The 16,888-nt window shown below is 42.1% G+C and overlaps 1 protein-coding gene across 5 annotated transcripts; it reads left to right on the top strand.

The window, feature by feature from the left end:
• The first annotated feature begins 6,541 nt into the window (after positions 1-6,541).
• Positions 6,542-15,977, top strand: TMEM250 (transmembrane protein 250). Of its 5 annotated transcripts, none has more exons than XM_075015356.1 (3): positions 6,542-6,695; positions 13,745-13,915; positions 14,753-15,977. In XM_075015356.1, the coding sequence occupies exon 3, from the start codon at positions 14,886-14,888 to the stop codon at positions 15,303-15,305; it is 420 nt and encodes a 139-aa protein (XP_074871457.1). In that variant the 5' UTR covers positions 6,542-6,695; positions 13,745-13,915; positions 14,753-14,885; the 3' UTR covers positions 15,306-15,977. The 5 variants fall into 5 exon arrangements, with proteins under 5 accessions (XP_074871457.1, XP_074871455.1, XP_074871458.1 ...); XM_075015354.1 differs by having other exon boundaries at positions 13,745-13,901; XM_075015355.1 differs by lacking the exon at positions 6,542-6,695 and adding an exon at positions 7,757-7,826 and having other exon boundaries at positions 13,745-13,901.
• Positions 15,978-16,888: the final 911 nt, after the last annotated feature.

The raw sequence follows: 16,888 nt of genomic DNA on the forward strand, positions 1-16,888 counted from the left end.
ATTCTATGTTGTATTTATTACCTTAGTCTAATACAGGTTGACCTTCTTTAGACTGGCACCATCAGGACTTGACTGGTGCTGAGCAAAAGAATATGCCACATCACAGGAGGTCAATAATGTCTAGCAGCATTACCAACACTTCCACTACTTACTGGGCTCTTAGAAGAAGTAAATTACAGATAAATAACAGTACAGAACACTGAGAGCCAGGACTGATGGCTGCAAACAAACTATGTGGGACTGTGGGAAACTTGGCCACAAGTGGTCATCCAGAGAACTAAAATGATGCCGGCATAGGGATGTTGCCAGATAAGAGAGTTCTGGATCAGAGAGGATCAGCCTGTATATTGTATTATATTATTTAGCACATGCAAATCTCTTTGAAATGATTAAATCTAAAGGATGGGGTTTGGAAAACAATAAAAGGAAACATATTTTGCAGACTCTTATATTTTAAATTTGGAGGGAAGATCAATTACATCTAACACTTAATGTACAGACTTGATCTTATATCTCTTTAATTCAAATTCTTTCATTTGTTCACCTGTATAGATGATGTATTTTCAATGCAATGAAGTTTAAATGAGGTAGTGCTGGGTTTAAACAGTAACTGGGGTGCAGCTGGCAATCTGCAGGAAGAACTGTTTTGGAACATGCCATGATGACTAGGCTGGTTTTTTTAATTTTTCAGAACTGTGTTCAATTTTTAACAATAGCGCTTTAGATCTCCGAGTCAAATTCTGAAGCACTCACTCTGGGCTCACTTCTTGGTATAGGAGATAAAGTAGTAGTATATGATTATTTTGTCAGTGTTTGTTTTTATTTTTTTCCAATTGCTCCCACACAGTGCTGTACATATGTAAGAAGGCATGATCCTTACTCCAAAGGAAGTATGAAAAATTTAAGAGTAACCACCACAGAGAATCTATTTCATATTAACGTACTTGGCAAAATATATTCAGTTTCAAAACACCTCTGGGAGGTAGGTATTTTGCAGCTAGGAAAACAGGCAAAGAGAACCTGATTTTCATAGGTGTGATCAGCCACAACTTTCCCTTCCTTCATATTGAGCTGTGAATACTTAGCTCCTCTGAAAAAATGGAGCCTATGGCCTCACTTATGGAAGCAGAAATCAGATACATCTCTTATCAAGGGTAACAAAGGTGGAAACTATTACACAGAGAGAGTCAGATCTGTTGCTATGTGGCTGCAGTAGAACTCCATCAATCAAGAATTACAGGTTGTAATTCTCCCACTGCAGATGCAGCCTAAATGTCATGACCAAGGCCAAAGACAGTATCAGAACCAGATTTAGAACGCTGAAGTTCTTGGCACCTAGTCTGATGTTCAGATCACCAAGCCACACCCATAAAAACATTAAAAAACAGAGCAAATGCCAACACTAACGCATTAAGTATTTCATTTTTAATTTATCCTTAAGGGACACAACCATATAGATTAACATACAATGGAATATAAAATAGAATAATTTATTTAAATGGTATGCCTCCTAGATAGATATTTTAAATCTTCAGTAGAAATTTTCCAGAAGAAATCATAACAAAGAAATTGTTTCTGTTATAAAAGGGTTGTGGCATCTTAGCTGTTACTCTTTCAGCTCAACCTAGAAAGCGTTTCTTGCATGCTTGTCTCAGTGCACTACCTTAACGTCCCTTAATGTGCAGTACCATAGTAATTCATCATTACCCAGCGTCCAAATTATTCTAGTGTTGATTAAATTAGTAAATGCAATCACAATCTGAAGCAAGTTAATTGAGAGAATTTATTTGGTCCTGACAGTTTTATGCATGTTTGATTAAGTATTATAAGGTTTGTTTTTGATTTTGCATAATTTAACTTTAAATCCTCCACTTGAGGGGGGGGCATCAACTATTAATGACCAAAATAAACTCCTTTAAGATGCATATATTTATGATTTATTTCTAAATGCAATATCTTCCAGATTTTTTTTGTTCTGTTGCCAATGTGACAAATATGTTTAAAGCAATATTTTGAGCCATTCAGTTCAAGCTATAAATCATTCAAAATGTATACAATTCATTAAAAGTTTTGAAAGAAGTACAAGTTAGTATTTATATTGCAACAAGTGACATATAAATGTGTATGTTTGTCTTCTAAGCATGCCATAAAATATATCAGTGCTAGCCGGCCACTCTGACTCGTACTAATGGCCTGCTCTTGGGACCGATGATAAGTTTCATCACAAATCTTCAATCCTGTCAACACAAAACTGTTCAATCAACAGGAATATGAGTTGTGTCTTTAGTAAAATTAGCACAGGGAAGAAATACAACCAGTAGCCTCACCAATGTGGATAGGTTCTCTTTGCACTGAACTTAAAAGTGTTTAAGATCTTATCTCTTATTTCTCTGAATGTCAAAGCTTCACTTCTCACTTGGCCCTCAGTGGTTATATTTATGAAGACTCCTTTGTTGAAACAGCAAAGTGGACAAACACCACAAGCAGAAAAGTGGATCCTATTGTCTGTTTTTTTTAATCTGAGACTTGAAAAATAAAAAACTGTATTTTAAACATACAATTGATGTGGCAGCTGCCACTGGTTACCCCTTCTGCCTTCATTCCATATTGGAATGAAGCTCAGTTGAAGTGGATGAGGCCTGGACAATACTGTACTAGAACTTATCAAAGGTGTTTCTTAATCAATCAGAGGGGCTGCTGTTGGATATCAGGAGACACTGCTGTCCTTCTCCCCACTTCCAGGTTTTGGGTTCAGTAGCAGCACCAGCATTTTCCAGACGAGAAGATAGGAGACCAAGATTGGGATGCGGACAAATCTATTTTTATAATGCTGCTATTTTGTACTAGCTTGGCTGAATTTCACTTTTCCCTTTCCGTCACTGCAGGCTCAAGTTCCTGAGAGTTAATTCCAGGGGATGACCAAAGGAGATAAATGGAATGCTACTGGCTTGGCTAATGTTAATCATTTAGCAGATGTTTCTAGCTCTGTGCTACAGGGAAAATCTCTGGGCTTGCACCTCCTCTTTTCCCTCCCACCAGAAAGTACATGAGAGAAATGGAAAGGGCAATTTGAAAGTAGTACAAGGCTGCCTATTACCCTTGCTACCATCTTTTCCACAGCATGAATCAGGAACTCTTGTCTCTCTTCTTTTATGCAAAATAAAAATACATTCCAATGCAGACATTAACTAATTAGGATTTTGCAATAACTCACAAGACAGTATGTGCATTAGTTATTGTACACTGCTACAAAGAGTATGGCCCTGTGCTTTCAAAGGTCTATGTAGTATGACTGAAACCTCTAATGACTGGCATAACTTATTGGTAATACAGGTGGCTTAAACTTTTGTTGTCTCATTAACATGGATCAGTGTCTATTGTTCGTAGTCTCTAAATGTTCTTGTCAAGTGTCTTCTAAGCCAACACCAACCTTCTTCATGTATTCCTTCCCTGACTCAAGTTAGACTAGAAGTCCCTTTCAGTCCTATGATTCTAAGGGCAAGGTAGATGTCCTTTCATTGGAAAGGCTACACTTATTACTCTCTTCCCTTTTGCCCCACAACTGCACTACATATGAGACACCCAATTAATTTAAATTTAAGTTGTCTACTGCCCTCTTATGGGTTGTTACAGGCCCACCATGTCCACATCTGCCCCCCTAAAAATTTCACGGGATTGCTACCTCTGGTACTTTCACCAATGACAGCAACAGTGGGAGTCCTAACATACTATTTATTTGTGTTGCGGTAAAATGTAGTAGCCCTAGTCATGAACTAGAACCCATGGTGCAGGGTGCTATCCACACAGAGAAAGTAAGATGATGCTTGCCCCAAAGCATTGGCATTTATTATTTTAACCACCATGGTTTGGAGACATGAACTGAGCAGCTTACACATAACACACTGTTTAAATTGCCAGCAGTGTGCAGAGCACTCCTTACACCAGCACGCCTGCTACTCTTATGGCAGCAACAGTAGCTGTAGCAAAACTTACACTAATGTGAACTTTAGTCTAAATATTGCAGCATAGACAGCTGAAGAGCATGATCTGGCCCCTTCATACTAAGAGGAGAAATGTGGTTTCTCCCACTTCCATATATTAATTTAAAAACTCTTAATTCTAAGAAGTGTTATAAAGTGCAAATAAAGTGGGCAACTTACAACAGGCACTCTCTGGCCTTCTATAAGTTATAATGGGAATACAAAAACCTATTTGTGAGAGTACAAAAAAACAGAGGCCAGATAGAGTCCCACAAGATTTTGAAAAAATCACAACTACCTGTTTTGATTGGGTTGAAATATATATTTCCTAGCATATGGTGGTATTGTATGCTTTAAGAAATTGCATTTAATCTAAATATAGCCAAATATGTTGTCCAGAAGGTCATTCTAGATTTTTTGTGCTGTTTGACAAACACAAACTTTTCTGTTTTTCCTGATGCTGCTCCACTGAACGTCTGTACAAGTACATGAAAAAATACAAGCACAACAAGAGAAGATCCTGGGAAGACAAAATACATTTTATTCTAGTAGTCACTAACAAGGTATAGGCTATTACTTCAGCTGGAATGGGGTCTGAAAGAGTACTTTCAGAAAGTATCTTACTTTTGATCAGGAGCCTTACGTATTTTTATTTTTAAAAAAGCCTTCAAAATAACACTGCACACAAATCCACTCTAGGAAATGTAATATTATTGTTATCGAAATTTCATTTGACAATTTTCCACAGTATGGTTTTTGCTCAATTAGCATTAAGTAATGAAACACCTCAAATGTGAATGTACATTAGTCCCTCAGGATACGCGAGCTCCCAAATTTTGGATAACATGGGGGGCTTCGGCGGTGGTTTGGGGCTGAGTGGTTAAGCCAGGGGTGGGTTGGGAGGGGCAGGAGGGTGGAGTTGAGCCAGGGCATGTGGGGGTGGAGCAGGGTCCGTGGCGGTAGTGGGCAGGGGGCTGGAGCCCGAGCCCCATGCCAGGGGCTGAAGCATGAGCCCCCTGCAGGGCTGTAGTGCACTGGGGGCTGGGAGCCCCCCGCATGGGTTTGGGCTGAGCTGGGGCCATTGGGGGGGCTGATCCTGGGGGGCACAAGGGGATTTTAGCCCTCCTAGCGGCCAGTAGCAATAGGGGGCTAGGAGGGCTAAAACCCTTCCCCCTACCCTCCCAGAGGGGGCTGCTATCAGCTTAACAACAGCGCTGCTCTGGGAAGCGGGTTTTAGCTCGCCTGGCTGCCCACAGTGGCAGGCAGCTAGGTGAGCTAAAAGCCTTCCCCCTACCCTCCCAGAGCAGTCCTTAGCACCGCTCTGGGAAGACAGGGGGAAGGGGCTCTCAGCCTGCCTAGCTGCCTGCAGCTGCGGAAGGTAGGCAGGCTGACAGCCATGCCTCTGCAGGTTGTGTGAAACTCGCGTTAAAGTGAGTTTTGCGTGACCCCAAAGACGCCTAAGGCGAGGGTTTACTGTATATGAAACTGAAAAGTCATTTGAAATTGTTCACTAAATGAGGGAGAGGGGCTGGATTACATGATAAAGAAAGATAAACAGCTAACTGCATATGACAAAGTGGGTCTTTGCCCACAAAAGCTTATGCTCATACATTTCTGTTAGTCTATAAGGTGCCACAGGACTCCTTGTTCCTTTTGCATCCCTACTGTAACTCTACTGATTTCAAGAGGAACGGTGCAGCCCATTACTTTTGGTACAATGTGTGTAATCCAGCTCCTAGAACATGTACACGTCTATATTTATAAAGCTCCAAAAGTCCCGAGGTGCAACTACAACAATTCCAGGGACTGGGAAAGGTCCACTTCCACTTTCTGTGCAGGTGTCTGAAAAGGCCACTCAGGTAGCGACGTCACTTACGGCCCGTGTTCCCGCGAGCGGCACCACTCGGGTTCTTACAACTGGAAATCCCCAACCGCCGCGTGTAAGTGTCACGCTGGTCTGCTCCTGTCACAGCGGCGCTACCCCTGCAACCGGGGGCACCGCGCGTTCGACGGGCACCGCCAGGTGGTGCCGACGAGCGTCCCTGGAGCTCTGCCCGCCCCACCGGGAAGTGAGCCCGAAAAGGGGAAGCCCCCGTGTCTACGCCCTGCTCGCTGGCTCCGCAGACGGCTGCAGGCCCCGCGTTTAACCGCAGACGGCGCATCGGCCACCGCGGCGGCGCCGCCCAACCCAGAGCTGGCAGCAGCGCCGGGCGGCCCCTGTCGAGGGAAACTCTGGGGGGCAGGCCCGGGAATCGGAGGGGGAGAGAGAGAATTAGCACCCCGCTCTCGCCAGCGCCGCCTCCCTCCCCAGCTGTGAGCACCTCCTCCTCCCTGTAACGCCCCCCTCTCCCGTTACTTCCTCCCGGCTGTAACCCCCTTCTCCTTATTCCCACACGCCTCTGGCTGGAGCCCCCAGCTGTAACCCCAGTTACTCCCCCCACTCCCCTACCACAAGCCCCATAACTTCCTTCAACTCCCTCCTCCCTTCCCGTTACCCTGGCGACAGCCTCCTCTGTTGCAGACGTAGGGGAGGCGCCAGTTGATGACATCATTACTCCGCGCCTCCCCCCCCCCCCCAGCCGCCCCAGCCGGTACCGGTTGCGAGGAGCTCGAGCGTCTTTGGCTCGCACATGCGCACAGAAGCGCTTGACCTCCGGCCTGGGACTCCTGCCTCCAGTAGCGGCGACAACTCGGGCCGGGACCATGGGCGGCGCGGTGAGTGTCGGGCCCTGCCTGGGGCGGGGGGCCGTTGACAGGAGCGCGTCCTCACCGGGGCAGCCCAATGTCCCGTGACCGACAGCGGCCGGGGGACCCGGGAGGGAACAGGGGAACCGCCCCGTGGCCCGCCGCAGCTCCGGGCAGTCAGAGCCTGGGCCCACCCGGTGGCACCCACCTTCCCCCCGCCCCGCCCCGCCCCGTGCCTGAGGGCCCATGGTGGCCGTGGCAGTGTTGCTGACTGACCCTTCCCTTGGAGCGGGCCCGGGAATGTGCGTGACCTTAGGGATGCTAGCCAGCCTCTGCCGCCTGGCGTGAGCAGAGCGGGATGGGTCTGGCCCTGCGCTGCCCATCACAAGCAGGGCCGAAAAAAATAGCAGTCAGCGCCTTGTCTCTCATTGGCTGCGTCTACGTGAGAGAGTTTTCTCGGGAAAACCCGCAGAGCGTCTACACACAAAATGCATAAAACTCAGCCCTTCCACCAACAGCATTTTGCCTCTCTGCAATGAGGAAGAGGGCCTTTGTTGACATTTTGTTGACAAAAAAGCCACTTAGATGCACCGGCGGAAGGGGAGCGGGGGGATCCTCTGTTGGCAGACAGGACTTACAGTTCACCAGGCAGCCCTGCTTGCTAAGCTTCTGGCTGGCCTTTCTGTGGAGAGAGTGCCAGGCAGTCTGGCTGCTCTCTGTCAACAGAAAGGATTGCTCTTTTGATCTGCTTGTGTGTGTGTACGTGATCTGTTGACAGAAGTTTTGCAGGAAGATCTTTTCCGATTAACTTCTGTTGACAGATAGTTGTAGTGTAGATGGAACTATCGATGGGTCTGTCTGGCAGGTAGTCTGTGTGATTGTGGCTGTGCCCATTGCAGGCTATCAGAGCGACAAGGTGGATGAGGTAACATGGCTTATTGGCCCAATGTAGAGGTGGGCTTTCAACCTATAGAGAACTCCCCTCCATGGATTTATCCAATTTCTCTTTTTTTGAATCCAGTTATGCTTTTGGCCTTCACCATATTCCCTGGCACTTACTTCCATAGGTTGTCTGCTCATTGCAGAAAGAAGTGCTGCTTTGTGGGTTTTTTAAACTTGCTGCCTCATCTAGTGAGCCTGGTTCTTGTGTTATGTGAACAGGTAAATAATACTTCCCTATTTACTGTCTCCATGCCATTCAGGCTTTTGTATACTTTTGTCATATTGCCCCATGTTTAAGATGAGGGCAAGAGGCCATAGAACAAAAAAGAGAGGGGAGGAAGGTAGTGGACCAGGTGGTGTAGACTGGGTGAGGTGTGTGTGTTGTGTGGCATGCAGCATTCCCTCTAATTTTTCTATTCGTGGTAGAATAAATGTTGTGTGCACCAAGGCATGTGCTGTTGAGCTCCACCATAGAAACACATGCTGCTGGCTGTGGGTGCTATGGTACACAGCTGAGTGGCACCTGAATCTTTCTTGAGTGGCCACCCAAGTGCTCATCTTAGAGGGAACGGTGGTGGCATGTGTGTTAGCCCTTCTTGATGGGAGGTGGCTCTGCCCACATCTTGTTCTCTGGGTGGATATTACAACAGTGTCTTGCTCTGATGCAGCTCCACTACCAGTCTAGTATCGGAGGGGTAGCTGTGTTAGTCTGGATCTGTAACAGCAACGAAGGGTCCTGTGGCACCTTATAGACTAACAGAAAAGTTTTGAGCATGAGCTTTCGTGAGCACAGACTCACTTCATCAGATGCTGGAGCTGACCAGCATCTGATGAAGTGAGTCTGTGCTCATGAAAGCTCATGCTCAAAACTTTTGTTAGTCTATAAGGTGCCACAGGACCCTTCGTTGCTACTACCAGTCTAGGAAATGTTCTGTCTCCTGTTACACTGTGGTTTGTGGTTGCACCAGCTGTTTACTCATCTTGCAGGAGCTTCTTTGACGGTGTGTGTTCTCTGCCAAATATGTGTGTGAACGTGTGTATATAATGTTTGGTGTGCACCTGCACATATAATGTGTGTTTATGTATATATTTATAGGAATATATACATTGCCAGACTTGATCATGAACTGCCAATCTAGTCTCTAGTATCCTGCCTGATAGAGGCCAGCAGCAGCTGATTCAGAGGATGGTGCAAAAACCTCTTATTGGGTACATGTGGAATATCTTCCCTTCCCCTGCCATTAGATCTCCTAATTTGATGAATTAGAAGAGCATGAGGCTTAACATCTCTTCAGAATTTTAACTCCTAATCTACTATCATTATTTTATGCATTTTAATTGTTTGCACTATTTATTTCTAAGGTAAACAATCCAAGTCTAGGAGATCTCTTTTCAACTGTGAGCTTTTTCTAAGATTATTAATGATTCTCATCTGTCTTATCAGAACTCCTGATTCTGCAGTATTCTTTTTGAGAGGCTTTAAGCAATGCTTCACATGGTATTGTAGAAGAGACCACATCATAGATGTATAGAATGACAGCATAATGTTCTCTGTATTCTGCATCCCAATCCTGTTGCATCCCAGCATTGTGTGTTCTTTTTTGGTCATAGCTGCACACCAAGCAGAGGTCTTCATTGGCCACAGTGATACCCAGATCCCTTTCCTGAGTTAATACTCTTAATTTAGACTCTTGCAAGGTGTATGAGGACTATAATTTTTGCCTCCACTGTGCATTACTTTTCATTTGTCTACAGTGAACTTTGTTTGCCATTATGTTGACAATTACAAGCTTGTTTAGGTCCCTCCGAAGTTCCCTCATTAGACTCCCCGGATCTGACAAATTTAAATGATTTTATATCATCTGCAGATCTTGCTGACTCACTGTTTCTCCTTTTCCAGATCACAAATAAACAACAAGCAGGGAAATGTTTGAAAGGGCAGAGGGGAACTCGGTATTCAATGACATTCAGATCCTTAGTCTGACACCACAGCAAAGGCACAGAGCCAGCCAGAAAGGATGGTCTAAGATTCTGAGTTAAAATTCCTAGAATCACAGTATCAAATCCAGAGAGGATTGACTCAGCTCTTCATCCTCCTGAGGTTTATACTCCCTTGCAGCAACAGATTTTTAAGACAAAAATCTTCAAATTAGGGTGCATAAATTTAGGTATATAAATACATAGTTAGGTACTTAAACGTTCATGTGTAGGTGCTTAAATATAAATTTAGGAGATTAACAATTTTGGCTCATGGTTTAATGCTAATCTATGTCCAGTGTGGTCTGAAACGGGCATTAAACATACTGTAGTAAGATGGGGAAGTTGCGTAATGGTTTTTGGGGAAATTTTCTGTTTTCCTTTTTTGTTCAAGGTATTGTGCACCAGCTAGTTGATCTTTTCTATCCCTATGGAAGTTATAATTTGTAGAGATGAATAAATTTATGCACAGATGATATAGTTATATCCATGTGACTACAACCTTATGCCTGTGCTGAACTTCAGTGATTTCGGTGGGAATTCCTTCACAGAGATCCAGTAGTTTTTGAGAAGACAGGTGTGATAGATATGGGAAACATACATTTGTTTCATCCTTGCAGAAGACTAGCTTTAGTACAGTGTTAAGGCTGAGGCCAGGTCTCTACTATAAATTTACACTTATTCCTGAATGACACTGTTATACCAACCTAAACCATTGTGTGCACGGTGCTTCCCTTGTTGACATAACTGCCTCTTGCAAAGTTTGATAAACCAGGTTAATGAGAGAAGTTCTGCCGTTGGTGTAGTAACATCTTCTTCACTGAAGCACTGCAACAGCTCAGCTGCCATGTTTTAAGAAAAGACCTTCCCTGAAAGATTGAGCACCTAAAAGTCTACAATTTCTGAGTTAGGCCCTGTTCATGAAATTATATATGTACATACCGAACTTTATGAATGAGTGGTTCTTTTGAAATTGCATCTCAAACTAGACATGAACTCTGTTCCTTGAGCTTGTATCTAATAGAGGTCTCTATGACATTATAAAATATTTGTCAAATTGCTACCACATATGCTACCACTCTCTTGTCTGGCAACGTCTGTAATCATAGGTGTGGCCAAGCTTCTTGTGGTCCCATAAAGTTTGTTTCCCACCACCAGTCCTGGCTCTCAGTGTTCTGTGCTGTTATTTAGCTGTAATATATTCCTAAATGGGTGCATCTACAGTAGGAACTAACTTCAAAGTTAACTTCGAAGTTAGGCACTACATCGCAGTAGCCAGCAGAGAGTCTACATGCATTTTTCCCTTACATCAAAATTAACTTCGAAGTGGGGGAGCCCAACTTTGAAGTCCTTACTCTATTTCCAGGAATGGAGTATTGCCCTAATTCAAAATTTAACTTTGAATTAGGGTGTGTGTAAATGCTCTACTTCGAAATTATTTTTGTAGTGTAGACACTGTGGAAGTGTTGGTAATGTTGTTAGACAATATTAATCTCCCCTGGTCTGGCAAATTCTTTTGACACCAGGCATGTCCCAAAGGTGCTGGGATAGAGAGTTTCAACTTGTATAAGAAGGAATTTTAGACAGTCATATATGCAATAAACTACACTATTATGTGGTTCCGACTTGGCTTGATCTGTTTAAATGCTCGGTGAGATAAATAAGACAGTTGTTTCAGTAGTTTGGAAGTTATGAACATTTCAAGTCAGCAAGATGAAATGTTTCTTAAAAGTCCTGTTTATATTAACTCAGACCAGGAAAGTTGTGGAGCCACCCTAGCAATCCTTTTCACTCTACCTAATGGGCTGGGTGGCACGGGAAAATGTCTAGTATTATTTCATTGCAAGAGTTAAATGGCATCCAGAAAACTAATAAATGATCAACCTTTTGCTGAAAGGATAGTTATGCCATTAAAAATGTAATACTCTTAAAAGTTTACATTTAATCTTACAAAACCCCTCCCACAGCTGTTTCAGTGTCAGTGTTAAATCTTATCTAAGGAGCATAGATGCATTAAAAGTAAAACAAAAAGCAGTCAACTAGCACTTCAAAAACTAGCAAAATAATTTCTCAGGTGAGTTTTCGTGGGACAAACCCACTTCTTCAGAAGAAGTGGGTCTGTCCCACAAAAGCTCACCTAAGAAATTATTTTGCTAGTCTTTAAAGTGCTACTTGACTGCTTTTTGTTTTGATTTTATATAGACTAGCACAGCTCCCTCTGTGTTAGCATTAAAAGTAATTTTGTTTACACAATGGGCACAGCAGCATGCAAATGAGAACAAGTTGTTGCTGTTAAATGGCTTGGTCAGTTTAGCTGTTGGAGCAGATCTAAGGTTAACCTGGTGATTGTTTCCTGGGAGAGAATAACTCTTCCTCTATGAGAAGGCTCCTACATAAAAATGGTACTTTAAATGTGCCTCAGCATAATATAATGGAAAGGGGGAGTATTCCTGGACAGAGCAGATACACTAGTCAGGTTTTAATGCTCTAATATGTACTTATAAATGTACTTACTCTTACGTAGGTAAATAGTTCATTTGATTTCAGTGGGGTTACTCATCTGAGTAAAATTAAGTAGTTGCATAAGAGTTGACAGGAACAGGCCTCAGAGATGGATTTTAGAATATTCTGTAATGTGCCAATTAAAGGTATTCAAGAAGATATTATTTTTTTAAAAATACCAACAAAAATAGTATATGTTGATACTGCCATATCTAATACTGAATATACCAAGTTTTAATGTTTGTAATTTGTCCATTTACAATTTTTTTGTTTTAAAAGATCACTTAAAAGCAGTAGAGTATGTGGAAGCATATTGTTGTTATCACAGGTAAATTTTAGTTACATAGCACTTCATCTGTTAGATACTTTTTCTTAATCATAAGATTAAGAATGATTCATAATATGATTAGAATAACAATGCTTTGCATCTATATATTTTCTTTCACTCAAGGATCTCAAAGCACTTTAGAAACTTGTATTTCATGGGCCTTTTCTGTCATGTTTGGCATGCTAGTACCTGAGCACTTTGCATTCATTACTAAATTTGTTTCCATGATGCAGTTGTGAAAGAGAGATGTATTATTCCCATTTTACAGATGGGAAGCTCTAGCAAATACTAGGGAAGTGGATATGTTTAGTGTCATATATAATGCCTCTGATAGACTCAGGATTAGACCCCCAGATCTCCTAAATAATTTAACCACAACACCACTAAATTTCCTCTCTGCTAAGTCTCTGAGCCCCACCCCCCCGCTTTATTTTTAGGTAGAATTTACTTGGGGCTTTCACATTAAACAGTGGAACAGTACATGGACATATGAAATAGGTCAAGATTATTATCATCGCTGAAGGTTTAACTGAGGCCAGAGAGCGGTAAAGTGACTTGCCTAAAGTCAAACATTGAGTTAGTGAGGCTGTTGTGAGGTTTGCAAAGTACTGTAATATCCTGGCATATAAGATATCAAAGCCTTATAATTAACTAATAGTAGCCTTTGCATTTATAGGAATTAGTATCAAAGACTACTTTATTATTAAAGTGAAATTTCTTGTTAATCCTAACAATGACAGTATTTCTCATTCAGCAAAAGAAAGAACTGTCCAGGCCTGTGTGTCTGAATTTTCTTAATTTGTTAGAGGCAAAGTAATAACAAGGACCAATGTTGTGGGGTGGGAAAGGAGGTTGGGGAAATCTCCAATCATTTTAATAGCATTGTCTGATGAGTGTATTGTCATCTCATAATTCCTGGAAAATGGCATATTAGAAGCATGCGGTGGAACAGAGACCAGCTAACAGACTAATGCTTATTGCTGTCAGATAACAACAAAGGTTGCATTAAAACATGTTAACATTATAAATCATAAACACTGCATAAGACTAAGGATATTTCATGTATCTTTGTAGACTAAGAAGAGAGAAATAAGGTAAGTAAATACCTTTTTAAAAGTATGGAGCACAGGGAATTGCAATGACAGTGAGCCCTCAAGTGAAAGGAGGGGTATCCTGCAGTGGGTGCAAAAAAAAATGGCTTTGTTTTTCTTGCAAAATGTTCCATTGTTTTCATATTGTTTGGTGGAAACATCATTTTGGTATATATTAGCAGGAATGTTATACACAAGACATAAGAAATAATTCTTCTGTTCTTCTGTGCGCTGATTAGGCCTCAGCTGTCCAGTTCTGGACACTGCACTTTGAGAAAGACGTGGGCGAATTGAAGATTTGGAACATAAACGATTAAAGTCTCATAAACATGACCTGGGAGGGAAGATTGACAAAACTGGATTTAGTCTGGAGAAGAGAAGACCTAGGGAGGCATGGTAACAGTGCTCAAGTACATAAAAATTGTTCTAAGAAAGAGGGAGAAAAATTATTCTTGTAAGCTTCTGAGGATTGGACAAGAGGCAAAGGTCTTAAATCATAGCAAAAGCAGTTTAGGTTGGACATAAGGAGAAGCTTTCTAACTTTCAAGGTAATTAAGCACTGAAATGAATTTCTTAGGGTGGTAGTGAAATCTCTGTCATTGGAAAGTTTTAAGAGCGGGATAGCTGAACACCTGTCAGAGATAGTCTAGAGAATGCTTAGCCCTTGAATTCAGGGAACTGGACTAGAAAACATCTTGAGGTCCATTCTAGTGCTTTAGTTTTGTGATTCTATGATGCACAGCAAGGATTAAAAAACAGCAGGAGCCTTGAATTGCTTCTGTCTCTGCTATGGCCTGTGTTACTTATAAGCAAATGAGGATCAAATGAAAACCATAGGCATTGATTACATGAGTAAGGACTGCTCATGTTGCAATATCATGTCTTGTTTGATTAAGGATATGTGCTATATCTTAATCGAGCTTGCAAAATTTCCGTGAAAATATATCTATTCAGAGACTGTCCTCTTGCCTCTACTCTGTAGCCATTGTGAGATTGGTGATAGGTTAATGTTAGAATATAAATACCATGATGATTGGGTGCTTTGTAATCATCTATTTAGGCAGTCGTGGGAAAAAAAAATTCTTTTTCTTACCCATTAAAAAAATACATTACCCCAGGCAAGTGAGCGAGTGGAGTTTTTTGCAAGGTGGTTATAAATTGCAACCAGGTTAGAATAGATCCACCAGATTCTCCTTATCTCCCTCTGGAGGTTTTAAAATGTGTTTTCCTTCTGTTCCTTCCTGCAGGCCTGTTCCTTCCTGGAAAATCATCAGAAAGTTTGCATTCATAAGTTGCTGAATCTCTTCCATATTAACGGATGACATTTGATATGTGCACTGCAAATCCTGCTCTGGGACTCTGTGAACTGTGGGGTGCCTCATGCCTGTAATCCCCATTCCCCGCCGTGTCCGTTCTTTCCACGGCCCCCACACAACATGTCTGCATTCAGCGTGTGGCCCAGTAAGGACCACTCACTTGGTGCGCACCAAGTACAACAACTTCGATATCTATCTGAAATCCCGATGGATGTACGGATTCATTCGTTTCCTGCTGTACTTCAGCTGCAGCCTGTTTACCTCCATCCTCTGGGTGGCTCTCTCTATTTTGTTTTGCCTTCAGTACCTTGGCATCCGGATCTTTCTGCGTTTCCAGTACAAACTCTCCATCATACTCCTCTTGCTGGGGCGAAGGCGTGTGGACTTCAGCCTCATGAATGAACTGCTCATCTATGGAATTCATGTGACCATGCTGCTAGTGGGGGGCCTGGGCTGGTGTTTCATGGTGTTTGTGGATATGTAAATAAAGTGAGTGCACGTGGGCTTGGAACGCAACTTTTATTCTGCCCCCAAATGTGTGATATCCCCTTTGCCTTTTTTAAAAATATAAATTTATTTATCCGTGATAATTTTTGATAAATTCATGTACCTGTCTCTGGACTTGTTTGTTGTTATTTTATTTTTTGTTTGTTTGTTTTGTTCTTGAGGGCCGGTATGCTGCTTAATTCCAGTCCCTGATTGCAAGGGTGCAATTATTCTGGTAGACGTGAAAGGGTAGTCATTTAGTTGGAGGTGGGAAGCCAAATAATGTTGCACCCTCCCTCTTTAATCCACCAAATCCTCTTTCTAAAGGTGTTCAGTGATGTCCTACACAAGTAATCTATTCCTATTTACCTGATCTTCTCACTCTGTACAGTATATTCTGAATTTTGCATTATCCTTTGCTAAATATACTTGGCCAAATTCCTCAGTGATTTCAGTAGACTTATACCTGGGATGTATTTGGGCCATTTTGTTGTTTTGTTTACCTCAGTCTGCAGCTTTGAATGGCTTATCCCTTTTCATGCATTTGCGAGTCAAAATCATGGAGCATTAACATATTCCTATTTCAAGTAATAGCAGCTGAGTTACACCTAATGCTAAGAAGTTTTGAAAAAATCCACTCTTGGCAAATAAACTGCTGGAAAAAGATAGGACTGCAGGAATTTCATCTCCATCTCTTCCTTAATGCCTAATATATCCGGGCCTGAGTTTGAACTTTCTTACTTTGGGTTTACTCTCGTGTCTACGTGAAAGTTCTCCCTGAATAACATCAATGCCAGTGAGATCAGACTACGGTATCCTTCATCTAGGAGATGGGAAAACTCACCAAAATCTGAAAGTGCAGCACTGTGAATTCTTAAATATCTTATAGAGGAAATATTCTGGTTTTGTCACCTGTTGAGGTAGGGAAAGGTCAAATCATTAGAAACTTTTTCTGCCCCTTTACTAATTGAGAGAAGTTCTGATCTCAGTCACGCTGATCTTAATCTGGGGTAATACCTCTGAAATCAATTTATGCCTAAATGCAACTGAGTTCAGAGCCTGACCCAAAGTATCTGTGCTGAGTTACCAGCATTTCTTCAACACAAGCTTAGAATGTCCCTTTCCCCATTTTTAACTAATTTTTGTATGGAGGTTGGCTACAAAGACCAAGATCTATTTTTGTTTTCAGTCTATTGTAATGAAGTCCATTGAAGTCAATGGAGTCATGCTGGTATAAAGTTAGTGTACGTGAGATGAGAATCTGCTCTGTTTCTTCATAGGATCCAGTGCATACTCATACTCATCCAGAGTAAAAGGATGCTTTGACATTAAAGTGTGTGGGAACAGTGCTTTTTGGTAGTTGGTAGGCATTTTGTTTTGCAGACTTGTGAATGCAGAGTAGGGATGCTTCTGACTGAAGCCTTAATCTAGACCAAAATCAGAAATTGTTCATACAGTCTAATAATCCAATAATACAGACTAACCACAAGGTGCTTTTTAACGCTGGCTCCTGGCAGAATAAACTTTAGATCAGGACTGCAGAACCTGGGAAACGTTTCTGTGGGCACAAAGTGGTTAATC

The sequence above is a fragment of the Carettochelys insculpta genome, chromosome 21, assembly GCF_033958435.1.
Source record: "Carettochelys insculpta isolate YL-2023 chromosome 21, ASM3395843v1, whole genome shotgun sequence".
Classification (NCBI taxonomy): Eukaryota; Metazoa; Chordata; order Testudines; family Carettochelyidae; genus Carettochelys; species Carettochelys insculpta.

What these genes read in the sequence shown, in the direction of transcription:
- TMEM250 (XM_075015356.1), top strand. Translation starts at nt 14,886, where the DNA reads ATGCCTGTAATCCCCATTCCCCGCCGTGTCCGTTCTTTCCACGGCCCC.